At 43.1% G+C, this 18,417-nt stretch overlaps 1 protein-coding gene across 2 annotated transcripts in view; it reads left to right on the top strand.

Moving 5' to 3' along the window:
* The first annotated feature begins 787 nt into the window (after positions 1-787).
* WIF1 (WNT inhibitory factor 1) overlaps positions 788-18,417 on the top strand; it is a 151,525-nt gene continuing 133,895 nt past the window's right edge. Inside the window, exons 1-2 of one of the 2 annotated variants that reach the window (XM_063930491.1) lie at positions 788-1,081; positions 1,270-1,409. In XM_063930491.1, coding sequence (XP_063786561.1) covers positions 946-1,081; positions 1,270-1,409 — 276 coding nt within the window. In that variant the 5' untranslated portion in view covers positions 788-945. The remainder of the gene's footprint in view (positions 1,082-1,269; positions 1,410-18,417) is intronic. The other variant, XM_063930490.1, reaches the window with a different exon arrangement.

The following is an 18,417-nucleotide window of genomic DNA, read 5'->3' as shown; positions in this document are numbered from 1 at the left end:
TCAGACTGAAAATACCCTGATTGAAGAGGAGTCGGATGCTGGTTAGGGGCCTTCCTCCATCTGTATCTGTAATCTTCATTTTTGGAGAAAGAAAATTAAATTCTTGTTTCTACAGTGATTTCCGATTTTGACCTGTTTTTGGGGAAAAATGCCCAATACACATGTACAAAGCGAAAGAATGCAATATGGCTGAAAATTGTTGACGGGTGCAGTGCCAATGCGGCTCAAAGAAGAACCATAGATAACTGCAAAAAACGATACAACGACTGCAAACGGATAACCAAAAAGAAAATGGGAATACAGGCACTGGTGTAGGACCCACCTCAAAAATAACATTTAATACATGGGAAAGCATGTTACGTAAACATTTGACACCTGTTGTAGTTGAAGGAGGAACTGGATCCATTTACTTCACGGATAGCCAAACTTTTGAAGGTGAGAAACAGACGTTAAATAATTTCCATTACTGCATCTTTCCCTTTAAAAAAAAAAGAAAAGAAAAAAATTATACATATTTTTTTATTTTTATATATATATTTATTTATTTATTTATTTATTTATTGTATAATTTTTTTTTCAAAGTCCCGGACATACCAATTCAGGAGCAGAGAAAGCACCCAAAAGAGACCCACATGTGTGACATTCTCCGAGATCTTGCACATAATTTATACAGTTATGTGGCGCCCCCTGGTGCACATCCGTGCTCAGTAAGATGCTGCCAGTTGTAATCATCAGACACCGCCCCCGTGTCACACACACACACTGCACCCTCCTTTACTACTTCATTGATTCCAAACTGCCAGAAGCCAGCCCCCTGCATGAGATCAGAGCAGTCAGCAGCACTGCTCCGAAACACACGGGGAAAGTAAATACTATCTTTATAAGAGCCCAAGACAGAGGGAGGTGAAAAGTGGAGAGCAAAGCACTAGCAAGTTATTGAGGAGCATGGCCCCATCATGCTGCTTTGTACTCCAGATTTGGAGCATTCTTTTCTGTGTATTTGCACAAGCAGAGGCTGGTGAACAACAGGAAGACAGCTTGTACATGTGGATTGATGCTTACCAAGCAAGAGTGTTAATAGGTACCCACATTTTGCTTTATTTCTGTGGATACACAAATAAGTTAGAATTTAAGGGTATTTTGCAAGGCTCAGCTGCTGTTCTAGTGAATGCATCTCTTAGCCCAGTTATGGTAAGCGTAATGCATAGAAGCAATAATTTCCGCTGAGTGCATGTACCTGTCTTACTATCACCATACCATTTGTTCCAGGCTTTGAAGAAGATATATTAATTGTTTCTGAGGGGAAAATGGCACCATTCACTCATGACTTTAGAAAAGCCCAGCAGAGGATGCCCGCTATCCCTGTCAATATCCAGGCAATGAACTTTACCTGGCAAGCCACAGGACAGGTATGTAAGAACTAGGCTGTTAATGGAGCTATCAGGGTGGAACCGTGATTGTGTGCACTGAATAATGTATACTTTGTCTTCTAAATATATTCATTATATATGTGCATGTATATATTTAGCATATTGAAACTTGTTTTCTGCACTCTATACTTCCTACATCAATACCTGTATAATTAAGGGATTTCTCATATATATATATATATATATATATATATATATATATATATGTGTATAAAAGTATTCTCATTAAATAAAGGGTCATAAAATATATTTACACGCTTACATATATGTGAGAGGGAGAGTACAATGAAATGATAAAACTGAGGATGACAAACTAATAAAGTATACAGTGGTACGTATTAAACTGCAGTTAGGAATTTTTTATATTTATATAACTATTTTCATCACTGTCATCCCAATATTACTGTATGCAGTGACTCTGTATTAGATGCGGCATATCTGTTATATTTGGTAAGGCACATCCACTGGTAGTACAACTGGCAGTGTAAATACTCTGTGAAAAGTATTTTCTCATGACACTTATACAGTATATTGATAGCAACCAGAAGAAATAACTGTAGAGTGCTCAAGTTTTTATGAACCTGTTGAAGTGGGTCAAGGCAGTGGCAGAGGTCTGGCGAGGCTGATGTTGTGCTGCCATCCAATATTTAAGGAAACTATGTCAGCCCCCAAGCAGCTGCCCTTCCCAGGCAGCCAGCTGCTCAAACACAAAACTGACTGTAAATATGTCACACATAGTAACATGAAAGAGAAAGAAAAATGTGTGTTTAACCTTTCTTTTAAGTTCATCCAAAACAAGACCTTAATCAAAGGGATCAAGCGACATATTGAGAAACCTATACACTGGGTATTATGTAATAATGACAGTCATGCAGGACTGCAAGGGTGAGGAAATGCAGACATGTGCTTAGCTGCCAATCCAACGTAATTGACTAAGCTTGCTGTTTATATTTATCTCTCTACAGTAAGTCTCGTTGTCACAACTTCAATCTGGGTCTTTTATCTTTCTCAAATTTTAAAACTACAATATAATGCATGTCAGTTGGATCAGTACATCGAGCCTGATCACTGCAGATCTTTGTTTTAAATTAATTGTATTATTTCCTAATGTGAGCGGAGCAGATTTCTTAATAAGATTTATGAGTATCTCCTTTCCAAAGTGACTTTGCATTAATGAAATTGTGCCCAGGTAACTTGCACCTATACTAAGTAGAATGTCATTGAGCAGAGGAAATACCTTGTTTGCTGACCTCTGGTGCAGCAGTGGAATGCCAGTATATGTTTACATTCTGCGGGCATGGCTATTTTCCTTAAAGGGGTTCACATATCAGTAGTGTGCGGCTTCCAGCCTTTAATATTGAGATTCTGTTCTGTGGTATTTTGCATCTTGGTGTTGTAGACATGCCACCAGGGATCAAAGCATAATGCTGCTGAGATCCCACTTCATTTAGTACAGCAAGCATGTGCATGCCATCTGTTGTATCTGATAGAAAACAGCGGTAAACAGCTCAAACTTTGGCCAAAAAAGGCTTTATTGCTCAGAGATGAGATGCAAAGCACCTTGTAAGCTACATCTGGATCCCATAGTAGTTTACAGAGTATAAATGTTCAGTACACAACCTCTGTTCTCCACATCAGTGCACAAGATATCATTAATGTCATGCAGATCAGTCAATTCAGCACACATGATGTGCAACAAGAGGACTGATAACATAGCTGACATTATTTATATTTATTCACTGACAATACTTATAAGTTCTCATTTTCTGTTTAGGCAGCAACTCTTATGCTGTAAAAAGTAGTCCCTCGTGATTATGTATTTTATTTTAAAATACACATAGTTGTATCATTTAAGTGCTGCTTATTATTATTATTATTATTATTATTATTATTATTATTATTAAGTAAGTGTGTGTGAGTCCATGTTGCTGAACCACTCCAATTTGTGGTGCACTGTTTACATTTCTGTTAATACACAAAAATCTGCAAAAAATTATAACAATATAATATAACACTGGTTTAAGCAACTAGCAGAGATCTGTGTATTGTAAAGAATTTGACAAAATATACAATAGAAATAAATGTATAATAGAAAACCAGCTTTGGCAAACTGGCATGTTTATAATGCTATAATACTATAATAATATCTTACATGATTATACACATATACAGTACTTCATATTTTGATCTATATTTTCATTTTTGAATAAATAAATAAATACATAAAATAAACAAGTAATAGCATTTTACCTTTTACGTTGTTTGCGGACTATAAATAATGTATAACATGTTTATAGAAGGCAAACACTCATTTTATATCATATGTTTTTCATAGCTGTTAGAAGCCAATTGTTCAAGCACCTGCTATTCTTTCAGTTGTCTTTTAGTTAATAATTTTGTGATTATAATTAAAAATAAATATGTGCTGAGCATAATGTAAGTCAAAGAACATTTGTAGCCACATAGTATAATTGTCAGTCCTATACTGTTTGCCACTTGTTATGACCTAATTATTTCCCAGTGGTGTACAGTTATAAAAGTAGGTGCACAGATTAATGTAAGCAAACTATACTGTGACTCAAAGCAACCAATAAGAGGTATGCTTTCACTATCTAAACTGTATGTATAAAGAGGTGTGTTTGACTCTATGATCTCCCAACATCAATTTGACAGGAGCCTTACTAATTACAGTCTGTGACTTCCAACTTTCTCTCATAGAGCTTGGATCTCATTAGCATAATTACATGAGTGGCAGGTCACTGCTACTAACAATACCAAAATACTAATTTCCTCTGTCCTGCTATCACCATTCAGATGATTTGGTTGGCAGGTTGTTCTTTCCATGGCTGGTTTAAACTGGGGACAAAAAGGAAGAGTGGAATTTTGACTATTGCAGATTGAGGGGTGTATACATAGGTCCTGGATCGGGGGGGGGGGCAAAGGTGTGGCTTCCCCCCCCATATATTTGAGAGGTGCCGGTCAAGGGGCGCAGTTCTGCTGGAATCTACAGTCAATATGGGCAGTGTTAGGAGGGCGATGATACCCTTTCTGGGCTGCTCCACCCTCCCCACAACTCTTTTCCACCTGCCTCCAGGGCCCTACTGCCCACTACACCCAGGTCCAACCACTACAGTGTGTAGCTAGTTACTGTGGGCTGGCCTCGCCTCTTGGACCAGTCCTGCGCCCTTCTCATCTCCCACTTCATATGTTCCTCCCCTCTTCTCCCTTCCACCTTTGTCCTTCCCTTTGTCAGCTCCCCTTTATCCCACCCCCTTCCCTCATGGCATCCCCTGACCTCCACCCACTCCAACTGGGGTCACCTAAAAATGTACCCTGTAAAGTCTGCACCGCATACGCACCTGTGATCTCTGCAGTTAGTCGCAATCTTGAAGCGGCTACACAAGCAACCTGATAGTAAGCAAGCGGACGGCAACTGCATCTGTAGATAGATAGATATCTCTGTCATCAGGTAGGTGGTGTGGTGGGTAAGTCCGGGTGCCCCTTAGAGGGCGACATTCAGCTATTTAGGGGCACCAAAATGAATTTATATCTTCCTCCCCCACAACCTAAAAGGTGCACCTCTGGGTATGTACTAAGCCTTGGAGAGAGATAAAGTACCAACCAACCAGCTCCTAACTGCACTTTTCAATCACAGGGGCTGGATGTATTGGAATGCGAGACGGCCAAGGCTTCTGAGACTTGCGCCTATTGCATTCTGCACTGGAAACTATACACTGTAGTATCAGACCAATCATAATGTGGTCATGTACATACTGTATTACCTCTCATTTCTCCCTCAATTATGCGATAAAGGTCTAATTGGGTGCATCTTTAAAGTCAAAGATCAAGGTATAAGTTGATTGTGCTATCAATAATGGGCACTTGTATGATAGCTTTCGGTCAGCATACCGATGCCAGGATCCCGGCCGCTGGAATGCAGCAGCAGGGCTAGCGCTGGCCGCATTGCACTCGCCACCCTGCAGGCTCGAAGGCTCACTGCGCTCTCCACAGGTTATATTCCCACTCTATGGGTGTCATGGACACCCACGAGTGGGAATAGCCCCTGTGAGCCGGGATTCCGGCTGTCGGCATTGTCAGTGTTCAGGATTCCAGCGTCGGTATCCTGACCGCCGGGAATCTGACTGCCGCCAATATAACTGTATCCCGTATGATAACCTACTGCTGGTCATGTTGTGGCATTAATCAACAAACAAACAAATAAGTATGAAGGGTTTGGAAGACACTAGTGAGAAGCAGAATAATTGTAGAATAAAACTATTGCATGATGGACATCTGATGCTGGAGGTTTTTACGTTCTGGATTTTGGAAGTTTAATAGTGGATGTACAATTTGCATAGAAAAATAACAGAAATAGAGCTATAGATTTATGTACAGTATTTTATATCATGTAATAAATGCACGCAAGATCACTACAGTGCTCATTAATCCTCAAATTCTGAAATGCTGTATTTTAGATGAATTAAGAGTAAAGTATCTTAATGCAGTCACGTCAAGACATGTATTCAACTCATTTTTAAGGCAAGCAGCTGGTTTTGTTGATTGGCTGGTTACCCTGCCAATGTAACAACTATTGTTCTCATCGGGACACTTGAAATGGCATACACAATATATTTATGTAATGGTTCCAAAAAAGCACTTTTGCACTAAACTTCGTTAATGAATTATATGTATTGTACTTCTGTATGAATAACTGAAAGGTTTGTAAGCCACCTGACCCGAACATATTTTACAATAGGAAGACTTTATTAGCACTTGGACCCTGGTTCCATAACCACAAAGAATGTGAGTGACAGCTTTAGAAAAAATACAGGCATCATGCTGTATACATGCACAGGAGTCTGTTATGAACATCATAAGAAGCAACTGGATTATGTGGCTTTATAGGTGTGTCACAGGGTTAAGGAATAAAAAAGGTGGCTGGATGTGACTTCTGAGATCACTACAGAAGCTGTCCAATCTGCGCTCTGTACACACAATTAGTTGCAATTTGAAAAGAAAATGTCATGATGTGGAATGAGCCATTACTAGGCAATCGTTTAGTAGCACTTTTGTTTATTTTTTTATGATTTAGTTTCATTTTGATCTATTATTTAGGATATGTTTGTGATTAGGGTTTAGCTTTTTTGTGCAAATATTTTAAATAATGATATTTCAATCACATAAGCAGCATGTTATGTTTCTTGTAACTAAACACACTAGGGACAGGAAGTAATGAAGTCAGGATGCCGACCGAACTCGGACTTAGTTACATCCCACCCTGATTGTCCCACCGGCCTCTATTCTGTAGTGGGAGGTGCTAATTATGTAACATTCCAGATCATTTATGTTACATTATCCACTTTGTTTCATAGAGTGTAATTAATATATCTGCTTGAGCAATGTAGTGTTTGTGGTCTAGCTTTTCAAGTGGTCACAGTGTCAGCGGCTGTGTGAGCCTGTGTGTGTGTGGGTAGGTTTGTTGTGCAATAGTGTTCAGCATATGTGTAAGGGGCATTATGTGTGTCATGTGTATAAATGCATTAATAAGGTGCAGCATATGTGTAAGGGGCATTATGTGTGTCATTATGTGTATAAATGCATTAATAAGGTGCAGCATATGTGTAAGGGGCATTATGTGTGTCATTATGTGTATAAGGACATTAATAAAGGTTGGCATAATGTGTAAGGTGCATTATGTTTATAAGGACATAAATATTGTGTGTCATATGTGTAAGGGGCATTTCTGTGTGGTATTATGTGTATGAAGGTATTACTAATGTGTGGCATTATGTGTATAAGGTGCTCTACTGTGTGGCGTAACGTATAGAAAGGACACTACTGTGTGATCTAATGTGAATAAAGAGCAATATGGTGTAATGTGAATAAGGGTACTACTGTGAGGAGTAACGTTTATAAGGTAAAGTGGTACTGCTGTGTGATGTAATGTGAATTAGGGACACTATCACATGATATAATGTAAATAAAGTTGCACTGTTGTGTGGCATAATTTTAATTTGGGGTACTATTGTGTGGCCATGTCCCTTCCCAAAAGAATACGCCCGTTTTTGGGCTGTGCACCGAATGTGCACACTGTTTCTATTTAAATTATAGGGGAAAGGAGCACCAAAATGAGGACCGCTATGGGTGTTGGGTGATGGTGCTGGGAAAGGGGTGCAGGGTCAGACGTGGAACTAGCAGCGGTGCTAGGAGGCACCAGCCAAAATCTTGCCTAGGGCATCATATTGATTAGGGCCGGCTCTGGATAGATGTTTCCAGCTAAATGTGATCTATGAGATCTATGAATGCGTCTAGTAGTCCACCCAAATGCCAAAACATGATTTGCTTACTATTTAAATAACATTATCGAGATAGAGAGTGAAAATTATGGAGAGCATTGACTATATGGGATGTATTGGACAGAGCATTTGCTCTCTGGAAGTCAGGTTTGAGCCAATACAGGTTGAGTCTCCTATAGCCAAAAAATGTTTGCTCTCTGACGGTTTAATGTACACAAACTTTGTTTCATGCACACAACTATTAAAAATACGATATAAAAGTACCTTGAGGCTGTGTGTATAAGGTGTATATAAAACAAATTAATTTTGTGTATGTGCACAAACTTTATATCATACACAAAATTGTTAAAAATATTGTTTAAAATTACCTTCAGGCTGTGTGTATAACATAAATGCATAAAGACATAAATGCATTTAATATTTAGACATGGGTCCCATCCCCAAGATATCTCATTATGGTATGCAAATATACCAAAATATAGAAACATCCAAAATCCATAATGCTTCCAGTCCCAAGCATTTCGGATATGGGAGACTTAACATATACTTTCAATTAAACACCTTTTGCACCATTCAGGTAAACTCTATACAGGAATGTAGTAACATTTCATATAATATTGTTCTCCCACTGTGGAGGATAGTTTTTATTTATGTAATGTGGACGCAGCATTATATATTCTGTTTATCAATTTGTTTATAAATTTATATAGGTTTAGGATGAATCCTGGTTTTAGATTGTCTACATCCACTAAAGAGCACAGGTCCAATTAACCCATTAATTCATAATGAAACTAAACCAAGCAGTATATCAACAGTACAATGTGAAAGTTTAAATTGATAAAGGAAGTGGTCCTACATTTATACTACCATGGTCTTGGAAAATGCACTATAATTTCTCTAACGTCCTAGAGGATGCTGGGACTCCGTAAGGACCATGGGGATAGACGGGCTCCGCAGGAGACATGGGCACTTTAAGAAAGACTTTGGATCTGGGTGTGCATTGGCTCCTCCCTCTATGCCCCTCCTCCAGACCTCAGTTTGATACTGTGCCCAGTGGAGACTGGGTGCTTTCAGGGAGCTCTCCTGAGTTTCCAGTAAAAGAAAGTATTTTAGTTAGGTTTTTTATTTTCATGGAGCCTGCTGGCAACAGACTCCCTGCATCGAGGGACTGAGGAGAGAGAAACAGACCCACTTCTCTGAGTTTCAGGGCTCTGTTTCTTAGGCTACTGGACACCATTAGCTCCAGAGGGATCGGTACGCAGGTCTCACCCTCGCCGTCCGTCCCAGAGCCGCGCCGCCGTCCTCCTCGCAGAGCCGGAAGAAAGAAGCCGGGTGAGTATGTGAGGAAAAGACTTCAGAGGCGGCAGAAGAGATGATCTTCATAAGAGGTAACGCACAGCAGTGAAGCGGTGCGCCATTGCTCCCATTCACCTCACACACTCCGGCCACTGTAAGGGTGCAGGGCGCAGGGGGGGCGCCCTGGGCAGCAATAAACACCTCAGGTGGCAAATGCACATATATACATGTACAGCTGGGCACTGTACATGTATAAAAAGAGCCCCCGCTATATTATTTGTTAATTTGAGCGGGACAGAAGCCCGCCGCCGAGGGGGCGGGGCTTATCCCTCAGCACTCACCAGCGCCATTTTTTCTCCACAGCACCGCTGAGAGGAAGATCCCCGGACTCTCCCCTGCTTGACACACGGTGAAAGAGGGTCTTAAAGTAGAGGGGGGGGGCACATAATTGGCGCATATACATTATACATAAGCGCTACTGGGTAAACATTCTGTGTTTTTTCCTGGGTCATATAGCGCTGGGGTGTGTGCTGGCATACTCTCTCTCTGTCTCTCCAAAGGGGCCTGGTGGGGAACCTGTCTTCAGAAAAGAGCTTCCCTGTGTGTGTGTGTGTGTGTGTGTGTGTGTGTGTGGTGTGTCGGTACGCGTGTGTCGACATGTCTGAGGTTGAAGGCTCACCTAAGGAGGAGGGGGAGTGTATGAATATTAGGTCTCCGTCGGCAGCGCCGACACCTGACTGAATGGATATGTGGAATGTTTTAAGTGCTAATGTAAATTTATTGCACAAAAGATTAGACAAAGCTGAAGCTAGGGAACAGTCAGGGAGTCAAACCATGTCTGTCCCTATGTCGCTGGGACCTTCGGGGTCTCAGAAGCACCCACTATCCCAAATAGTTGATACAGATACCGACACGGATTCAGACTCCAGTGTCGACTACGATGATGCAAAATTGCAGCCAAGGGTGGCTAAATATATTCTATATATTATTATCGCAATTAAAGATGTTTTGCATATTACTGAGGAACCCCCTGTCCCTGACACGAGGGTACACATGTATAAGGGAAAGAAACCTGAGGTCACCTTTCCCTCCTCACATGAGCTGAACGAATTATGCGAAAAAGCATGGGAAACTCCAGACAAAAAACTGCAGATTCCCAAAAGGATTCTAACAGCGTATCCAGTAGCGGATCTTGCCACGGGCAAGCAGGACTTTTGCCCGGGGCGCCGCCTTCCGGAGGGCGCCGCACCAGGGCAAGATCCGCTGCTGCTGTGCCCCCCGCTGCCTGCTGTCCCCCGCTGCCGCTGGCCGCTGTGAAGGGAAACTAGACGCATACGCGTCTAGTTTCCCTTCGTGGAGAGGTCCTTTACTGTGCGGTGCGCGATGACGTCATCGCGCACTGCACATCATTTCAGTCTGTACAGGGGGCGTAAATGACCATGCCCCCTGTACGAAGCCACGCCCCCTATTGCCGCCCGGGGCGCACAGAGCCCCAGAACCGGCCCTGAGCGTATCCTTTCCCGTCACAGGGCAGAATACGGTGGGAATCCTCCCCTAGGGTAGACAAAGCTTTGACACGCTTATCAAAAAAGATAGCGCTCCCGTTCCAAGATACGGCTACCCTCAAGGATCCTGCTGACCGCAAACAGGAGGTTACATTGAAGTCCATTTACACTCATTCTGGTACGTTGCTCAGACCGGCAATTGCGTCGGCCTGGGTTTGTAGTGCTGTAGCAGCATGGACAGATTCTTTATCAGCGGATATTGAGGCCCTTGATAAGGATACCATTTTAATGACCCTAGGGCATATAAAAGATGCTGTCTTATATATGAGGGATGCTCAAAGAGACATTAGTTTACTGGGTTCCAGAATAAACGCTATGTCCATTTCTGCTAGGCGAGTCTTATGGACCCGACAGTGGACGGGGGATGCCGACTCAAAGAGGCATATGGAGTTTTTGCCGTACAAGGGTGAGGAATTGTTTGGAGAGGGCCTCTCGGACCTCGACTCCACAGCTACGGCAGGTAAATCGAATTTTTTGCCTGATGTTCCCTCACAATCTAAGAAAGCGCCTCATTATCAAATGCAGTCCTTTCGTTCAAATAAAAGCAAAAGAGTACGTGGATCGTCCTTTCTTGCCAGGGGTAAGGGCAGAGGAAAAAAGCTGCACAACACAGCTAGTTCCCAGGAACAGAAGTCCTCCCCGGCCTCTGCAAAATCCACCGCATGACGCTGGGGCTCCCCTGAGGGAGTCTGCTCCAGTGGGGGCACGTCTTCGACTTTTCAGCCACATCTGGGTTCAATCACAGGTGGATCCCTGGGCAATGGAAATTGTTTCCCAGGGATACAGGCTGGAATTCGAAGAGGTGCCTCCTCGCCGGTTTTTTAAATCGGCGCTACAAACTTCTCCCCTGGAAAGGGAGATAGTGTTACAGGCGATTCAAAAATTGTGTCTTCAACAAGTGGTGGCCGAGGTTCCCCTGCTTCAGAGGGGGAAGGGGTACTACTCAACCCTGTTTGTGGTCCCGAAACCGGACGGTTTGGTCAGACCCATTTTGAATTTAAAATCCCTGAACCTTTACTTAAAACGGTTCAAGTTCAAGATGGAATCGCTCAGAGCGGTCATCGCCAGCCTGGAAGGGGGGGATTTTATGGTATCGCTGGACATAAAGGATGCATACCTGCATGTTCCCATATATTCTCCTCATCAGGCGTACCTGAGATTTGCGATACAGGATTGTCATTACCAATTTCAGACGTTGCCGTTTGGGCTTTCCACGGCCCCGAGAATTTTCACCAAGGTAATGGCGGAAATGATGGTGCTCCTGCGCAAGCAGGGTGTCACAATTATACCATACTTGGACGATCTCCTCATAAAAGCGAGATCATGGGAGAAGTTGCAGAACAGCGTATCCCTTTCACTGAAGGTGTTACAGCGACACGGTTGGATTCTCAATATTCCCAAGTCACAGCTGGATCCTACGACTCGCTTGTCCTTCTTGGGCATGATTCTGGACACAGACCAGAAAAGGGTTTTTCTTCCGGAAGAAAAAGCTCAGGAACTCATGACTCTAGTCAAGAACCTGTTGAAGCCGAAACAAGTGTCAGTGCATCATTGCACTCAAGTCCTGGGAAAAATTGATGGCGACATACGAAGCCATTCCCTTCGGCAGGTTCCATGCAAGGACTTTCCAGTGGGACCTATTGGACAAATGGTCCGGGTCACATCTGCACATGCATCAGCGGATCACCCTGTCCCCCAGGACCAGGGTTTCTCTCCTGTGGTGGCTGCAGAGTGCTCACCTTCTAGAGGGCCGCAGGTTCGACATTCAGGATTGGATCCTGGTGACCACGGACGCGAGCCTCCGTGGTTGAGGAGCAGTCACACAGCGAAGAAATTTCCAAGGCCTTTGGTCAAGTCAAGAGACTTGTCTTCACATCAACATCCTGGAACTGAGGGCCATATTCAATGCCCTACGTCAAGCGGAGACCTTACTTCGCGACCGACCGGTGCTGATTCAGTCAGACAACGTCACCGCAGTAGCTCATGTAAACCGCCAAGGCGGCACAAGGAGCAGAGTGGCGATGGCGGAAGCCACCAGAATTCTTTGCTGGGCGGAGAATCATGTAAGTGCACTGTCAGCAGTGTTCATTCCGGGAGTGGACAACTGGGAAGCAGACTTCCTCAGCCGACACGACCTGCATCCAGGAGAGTGGGGACTTCATCAGGAAGTCTTCGCACAGATTGCAAGTCGGTGGGGATTGCTCCAAATAGACATGATGGCATCCCGTCTCAACAAAAAGCTACAAAGGTATTGCGCCAGGTCAAGAGATACTCAGGCGGTAGCTGTGGACGCCCTAGTGACACCGTGGGTGTTCCAGTCGGTCTATGTGTTTCCTCCTCTTCCTCTCATACCCAAGGTGTTGAGAATAATAAGAAAAAGAGGAGTGAGAACAATACTCATTATTCCGGATTGGCCACGAAGGACCTGGTATCCAGATCTGCAGGAAATGCTCACAGAAGATCCGTGGCCTCTTCCTCTAAGACAGGACCTGTTGCAACAGGGTCCCTGTCTGTTCCAAGACTTACCGCGGCTGCGTTTGACGGCATGGCGGTTGAACGCCGGATCCTAGCGGAAAAAGGTTTTCCAGATGAGGTCATTCCTACGCTAATAAAGGCTAGGAAGGACGTGACATCTAAATATTATCACCGAATATGGCGAAAAATATGTTTCTTGGTGTGAGGCCAGGAATGCTCCTACGGAAGAATTCCATCTAGGCCGTTTTCTTCACTTCCTACAAATTCCTGGAGTGAATTTGGGCCTAAAATTAGGCTCCATTAAAGTTCAGATTTCGGCCTTATCCATTTTCTTTCAAAAGGAATTGGCCTCTCTGCCTGAAGTACAGACTTTTGTGAAGGGAGTACTGCATATTCAGCCTCCTTTTGTGCCTCCGGTGGCGCCTTGGGACCTTAACGTGGTGTTAAGTTTTCTTAAGTCACATTGGTTTGAACCACTTAAAACAATGGAGTTGAAATATCTCACTTGGAAGGTGGTCATGTTGTTAGCCTTGGCTTCGGCTAGGCGAGTTTCGGAACTAGCGGCTTTGTCACATAAAAGCCTCTATCTGGTTTTCCATATGGATAGAGCGGTATTGCGGACCCGTCCTCAATTCCTACCTAAGGTGGTCTCATCCTTTCATATGAACCAACCTATTGTCGTGCCTGTGGCTACACGGGACTTGGAGGATTCCGAGTCCCTTGATGTGGTCAGGGCTTTGAAGATTTACGTGGCCAGAACGGCTAGGATCAGAGAAACAGAAGCACTGTTTGTCCTATATGCAGCCAACAAGGTTAGCGGCCCTGCTTCAAAGCAGACTATTGCTCGCTGGATCTGTAACACGATTCAGCAGGCACATTCTACGGCAGGATTGCCGTTACCAAAATCGGTTAAGGCCCATTCCACTAGGAAGGTGGTCTCGTCTTGTGTGGCTGCCCGAGGGGTCTCGGCACTACAGCTGTGCCGAGCTGCTACTTGGTCGGGTTCAAACACCTTTGCAAAGTTCTATAAGTTTGATACCCTGGCTGAGGAGGACCTCCTGTTTGCTCAATCGGTGCTGCAGAGTCATCCGCACTCTCCCGCCCGTTTGGGAGCTTTGGTATAATCCCCATGGTCCTTACGGAGTCCCAGCATCCTCTAGGACGTTAGAGAAAATAAGATTTTAAACCTACCGGTAAATCTTTTTCTCGTAGTCCGTAGAGGATGCTGGGCGCCCGTCCCAAGTGCGGACTGTTTCTGCAAGACTTGTATATAGTCATTGCTTTCATAAGGGTTATGTTATAGTTTTGTCGGTTATGGACCGATGATATGTTGTTGTCCATACTGTTGACTAGATTTTATATCACAGGTTATACGGTGTGATTGGTGTGGGCTGGTATGAATCTTGCCCTTAGATTAACTAAAATCCTTTCCTCGTACTGTCCGTCTCCTCTGGGCACAGTTTCTCTAACTGAGGTCTGGAGGAGGGGCATAGAGGGAGGAGCCAGTGCACACCCAGATCCAAAGTCTTTCTTAAAGTGCCCATGTCTCCTGTGGAGCCCGTCTATCCCCATGGTCCTTACGGAGTCCCAGCATCCTCTACGGACTGCGAGAAAAAGATTTACTGGTAGGTTCAAAATCTTATTTTTTTCCACCATATGCATTTCATTTCAGACCCACATTCCCATCTAATTAGGCTTTAAAGCAATGTACATACCTGTACAATCATAATTCAGATGTGATTTAACTTTATATTACACTAGGTTCCCTAAGTCACATTCAAAGTGCTGATTTGTGTGTACACACCTCTACAATCTAACTTGCAATCCATTTTTGTTGTAAGAAAACTGGCGGCATCGAAAGGTTTTATGGACTTCCTAAAATTCATCATATGTGAGGATACAGTATCGGACCATTCTGTCCAATGCTTCTGCCCTTGCTCTTCCAGCAGCAGAGCCGCCGCCTTTGTGTCTTTTCAAAAAAAACGAAAAACCTAGGCGCTAATTTTAAGGAAAATTTTATATATGTGTATATATACACATGCAAATATGCACATGTACATCCAAATTGGTCGTACCTCTGTATCTCCCGTTCGCTGCTGCAAACAAACTTCTGTACGTTTGTATATAAATATAAGAAAAAGAAAATACAGCTGCGCCCGGGATTAACAGAGCATATGGTAAACCATAATTAATCAATTAATTGCACATGCGAATACAGGTCACCGAGTGTCAAATCAATCAAGCCCAATCAATAATGCACATAAATGTTTTAATATAACAAAAATAAAATTATATTTAAAAATATACTGTGCACAGTGTCTAATTAATATTGCTTTAAAAAAGCCAAAGGAGAGAACATATAAGACATAAATCATACAAGTGTATCCAATTGTGAACACAATACTGTGGCATAAATGTATCTCAGACCTGTCTCAATTGAGAAATGTGGTCATTGAGAAACACTGTTACGCAATTGATTTTTAAATAATGACTATGAAATCAGTTTGAAGTCCACAATAATGTATGGTGATAAATAAATTCGGACAGATATCTCAGTTCATCAAGTCCATATGGTATATAACTAATGTTATGATATGTACTGTTCATAAAACGGAACTGTAATATGAGATGCTTGTTCTCTAAAACAGGTACGTGTGGCGTCCCACCGTAATATTACCTGATAAGTAGTGAAAAATAGGAACCGATGTTCGGATTAAGCACACCTCATGTGGCTGCTGATTGATTGGTAATATTGAGACCGCTGGTCCTTGGTTGAATAACGGAAGGAAAGGTGCTGATAGTGACCGCCAGACTGCGCTGGCCTCGGTGATCACCTCGTGAAGCTCTCGCCGGAAAATCCGTCCCGCAGATGGTGCAGACAGTGACCGCCAGACTGCGCTGGCCCGGAGGATCACAATTGGATACACTTGTATGATTTATGTCTTATATGTTCTCTCCTTTGGCTTTTTTAAAGCAATATTAATTAGACACTGTGCACAGTATATTTTTAAATATAATTTTATTTTTGTTATATTAAAACATTTATGTGCATTATTGATTGGGCTTGATTGATTTGACACTCGGTGACCTGTATTCGCATGTGCAATTAATTGATTAATTATGGTTTACCATATGCTCTGTTAATCCCGGGCGCAGCTGTATTTTCTTTTTCTTTGTGTCTTTTCAGCAGATATTTTACACAGATGAGTTTTGTGGATTGCAAGTTAGATTGTAAAGGTGTGTACACAATAAAACATGGTCGAAGGTGCATGCACACTTAAGATAACGCATGAACTAGTTGGGACTCAAAAGAACTGTCTGACGTTTTGCAGATGTGTATGTAGCTCAACTGAATTTCCAAGTCATCTCACTAGGTGGACAAATAGAACAGCTTGCTTTAATTGCAAATGCATTTTTTATTTTGTCTTTATATACAGCATACCCAATTACGAGAGAGTGTGAAAGTAAGAAGAAAATAAATATATGAACTTGAAAAAATATATATGTTTACATATAAAGAGAACTTTTGTTCACAGAGATGAGGCCTTGTCTGGTTATGCCAATCCATTAACTCGGCCTTGTTTGACCCTTTTACCAAACATCTGGTACTGAAATGGTTACCTGAGCAGACTGGAAGTTGGCTGGGCAACCTGAGAGGCATGTCCTTAGTATACTGAGGAGCCACAGAGCCTTTTAAAAGCCTGATTAATTCAGAGGACATGTAACCTCAGGTTTTCAGTGATACTTCACGTTCACATACTTATCAGTGATAAGCATGCAGGTGTTCATATGGGAAAATGTTGTAGTGAAAAGCATAAATTGGTCAGAACAAACAAATTAGTCAAGCCCTCTTTATTTCCTCAGTCCCTTCAGTTATGTGTCTCAAATGTGGTGATTAAGCAAGTTTTTAAAGAAGAGTATATGCATAGTATTGCTTACATAAGATATGGCGGGTTACAGATATTGTAGGAAGTGTTAAGAGATGACATGTGTGCATGAATGTCACTAAGCTAAGCCATACTAAAATGTGTAACAAAAGCCAGCAAATTTCTGCACATTATGTCCAAGCAACAACGTACTATATGGCCATAGCACAGAACCAGACTCCAGTGTATAAAGCTAGGGGGGTCATTCCGACCCGTTCGCACGCAGCGGTTTATCGCTGCGATGCGAACGGGTGTGGAATGCGCATGCGCGGCGGCTGCAGTGCGCGTGCGCGACGTTGCCTGGCGACAGGGGTCGCCGGGTTACGTTGCGGCTTAAGTAGAAAGCGGTCGCAGGACGGACCGCAAAGAAGATTGACAGGAAGAGGGCGGTGCAGGGCGGATCCGGACCGTTTGGAGACGTTTTCGGGGAGTTGTGAGTAAAACGCAGGCGTGCCCAGGAGAACGGAGGGCGGAGGAGTGACGTCAAAGCCGGCTCCAGCATCGCTGGATCCATCGCACAGGGTACGTATGTCCAGGCCTAGTCTTGTTTTGTGTGAATTTTTTTTAGCTAAGCAGGGCTGCACAAGCGATCGCAGCCCTGCTAAGCTAAAATACACTCCCCCAAGGGCGTGGACTACTGATCGCAGCAGCAGCAAAAAGTTGCTGGCTGCGATCAACTCGGAATGACCACCTAGATTCATTATAAATGAGCCCCACTCTTGCTTACCGCATTATTTGCTACAAATACAGTACCTGTCACATTTCACTCAACTGCCCTGATTTAGGCAAGAAAGTTGTAATATGAGTGGACTATCCTGTGAACCAGACAGTCAGGAACTTTATCTGCCACAAATATTGGAAGGTGTATTGAGGTTATATGCGCATTTGCCACTGATGTGCACTTCATTGCGAGGGCATTTTAAGGTAGGGGGCAGGGGTTAGGGGAAAATTAATATTTTGGAAGCACTAGGCACTGCTTCAGGGGATATGTTAAATGCTCAATTTGGACTTCTTGCATTAAGAGAAAGTTGAAAAATATGCTGTGATAATTTATAGAACATTCCATTGATCAAGCTACAGATTGACAATGATTTTACAAAAGAGCAGCACACAATCTTTCCTCAGGGATGCAGTTAGGGAGGCCCAGCTGGGTATGTGCCCTGGGTGACAGAGGGAGAATGAAGTCAGTGGGAGGGAGAGCTGGGAGGGAGAGAAATAGCATACAGTTATCCCCTCCCAGGGGTCATGCTCTGCAGCAATAGGTTTCACACCCTTGCCTCTGCATGGCTCCTCCTCCTTGCTGACAGCAGTAGCCAAGGACAGAATCTGCCTGACAGTCAGCTCCTTGATTAGGCTTTCTAATCACAGTGCCTGCAAAAGGGGAGGCACAGAAGAGATCTGTGAGAGGAAAACTAGGATAAGGGAGTAT

Source organism: Pseudophryne corroboree, chromosome 6 (genome assembly GCF_028390025.1).
Source record: "Pseudophryne corroboree isolate aPseCor3 chromosome 6, aPseCor3.hap2, whole genome shotgun sequence".
In the NCBI taxonomy this organism is placed as follows: Eukaryota; Metazoa; Chordata; class Amphibia; order Anura; family Myobatrachidae; genus Pseudophryne; species Pseudophryne corroboree.
The sequence above is the reverse complement of the archived record's forward strand: the minus strand, read 5'-3'. Positions and strand labels throughout refer to the sequence as shown.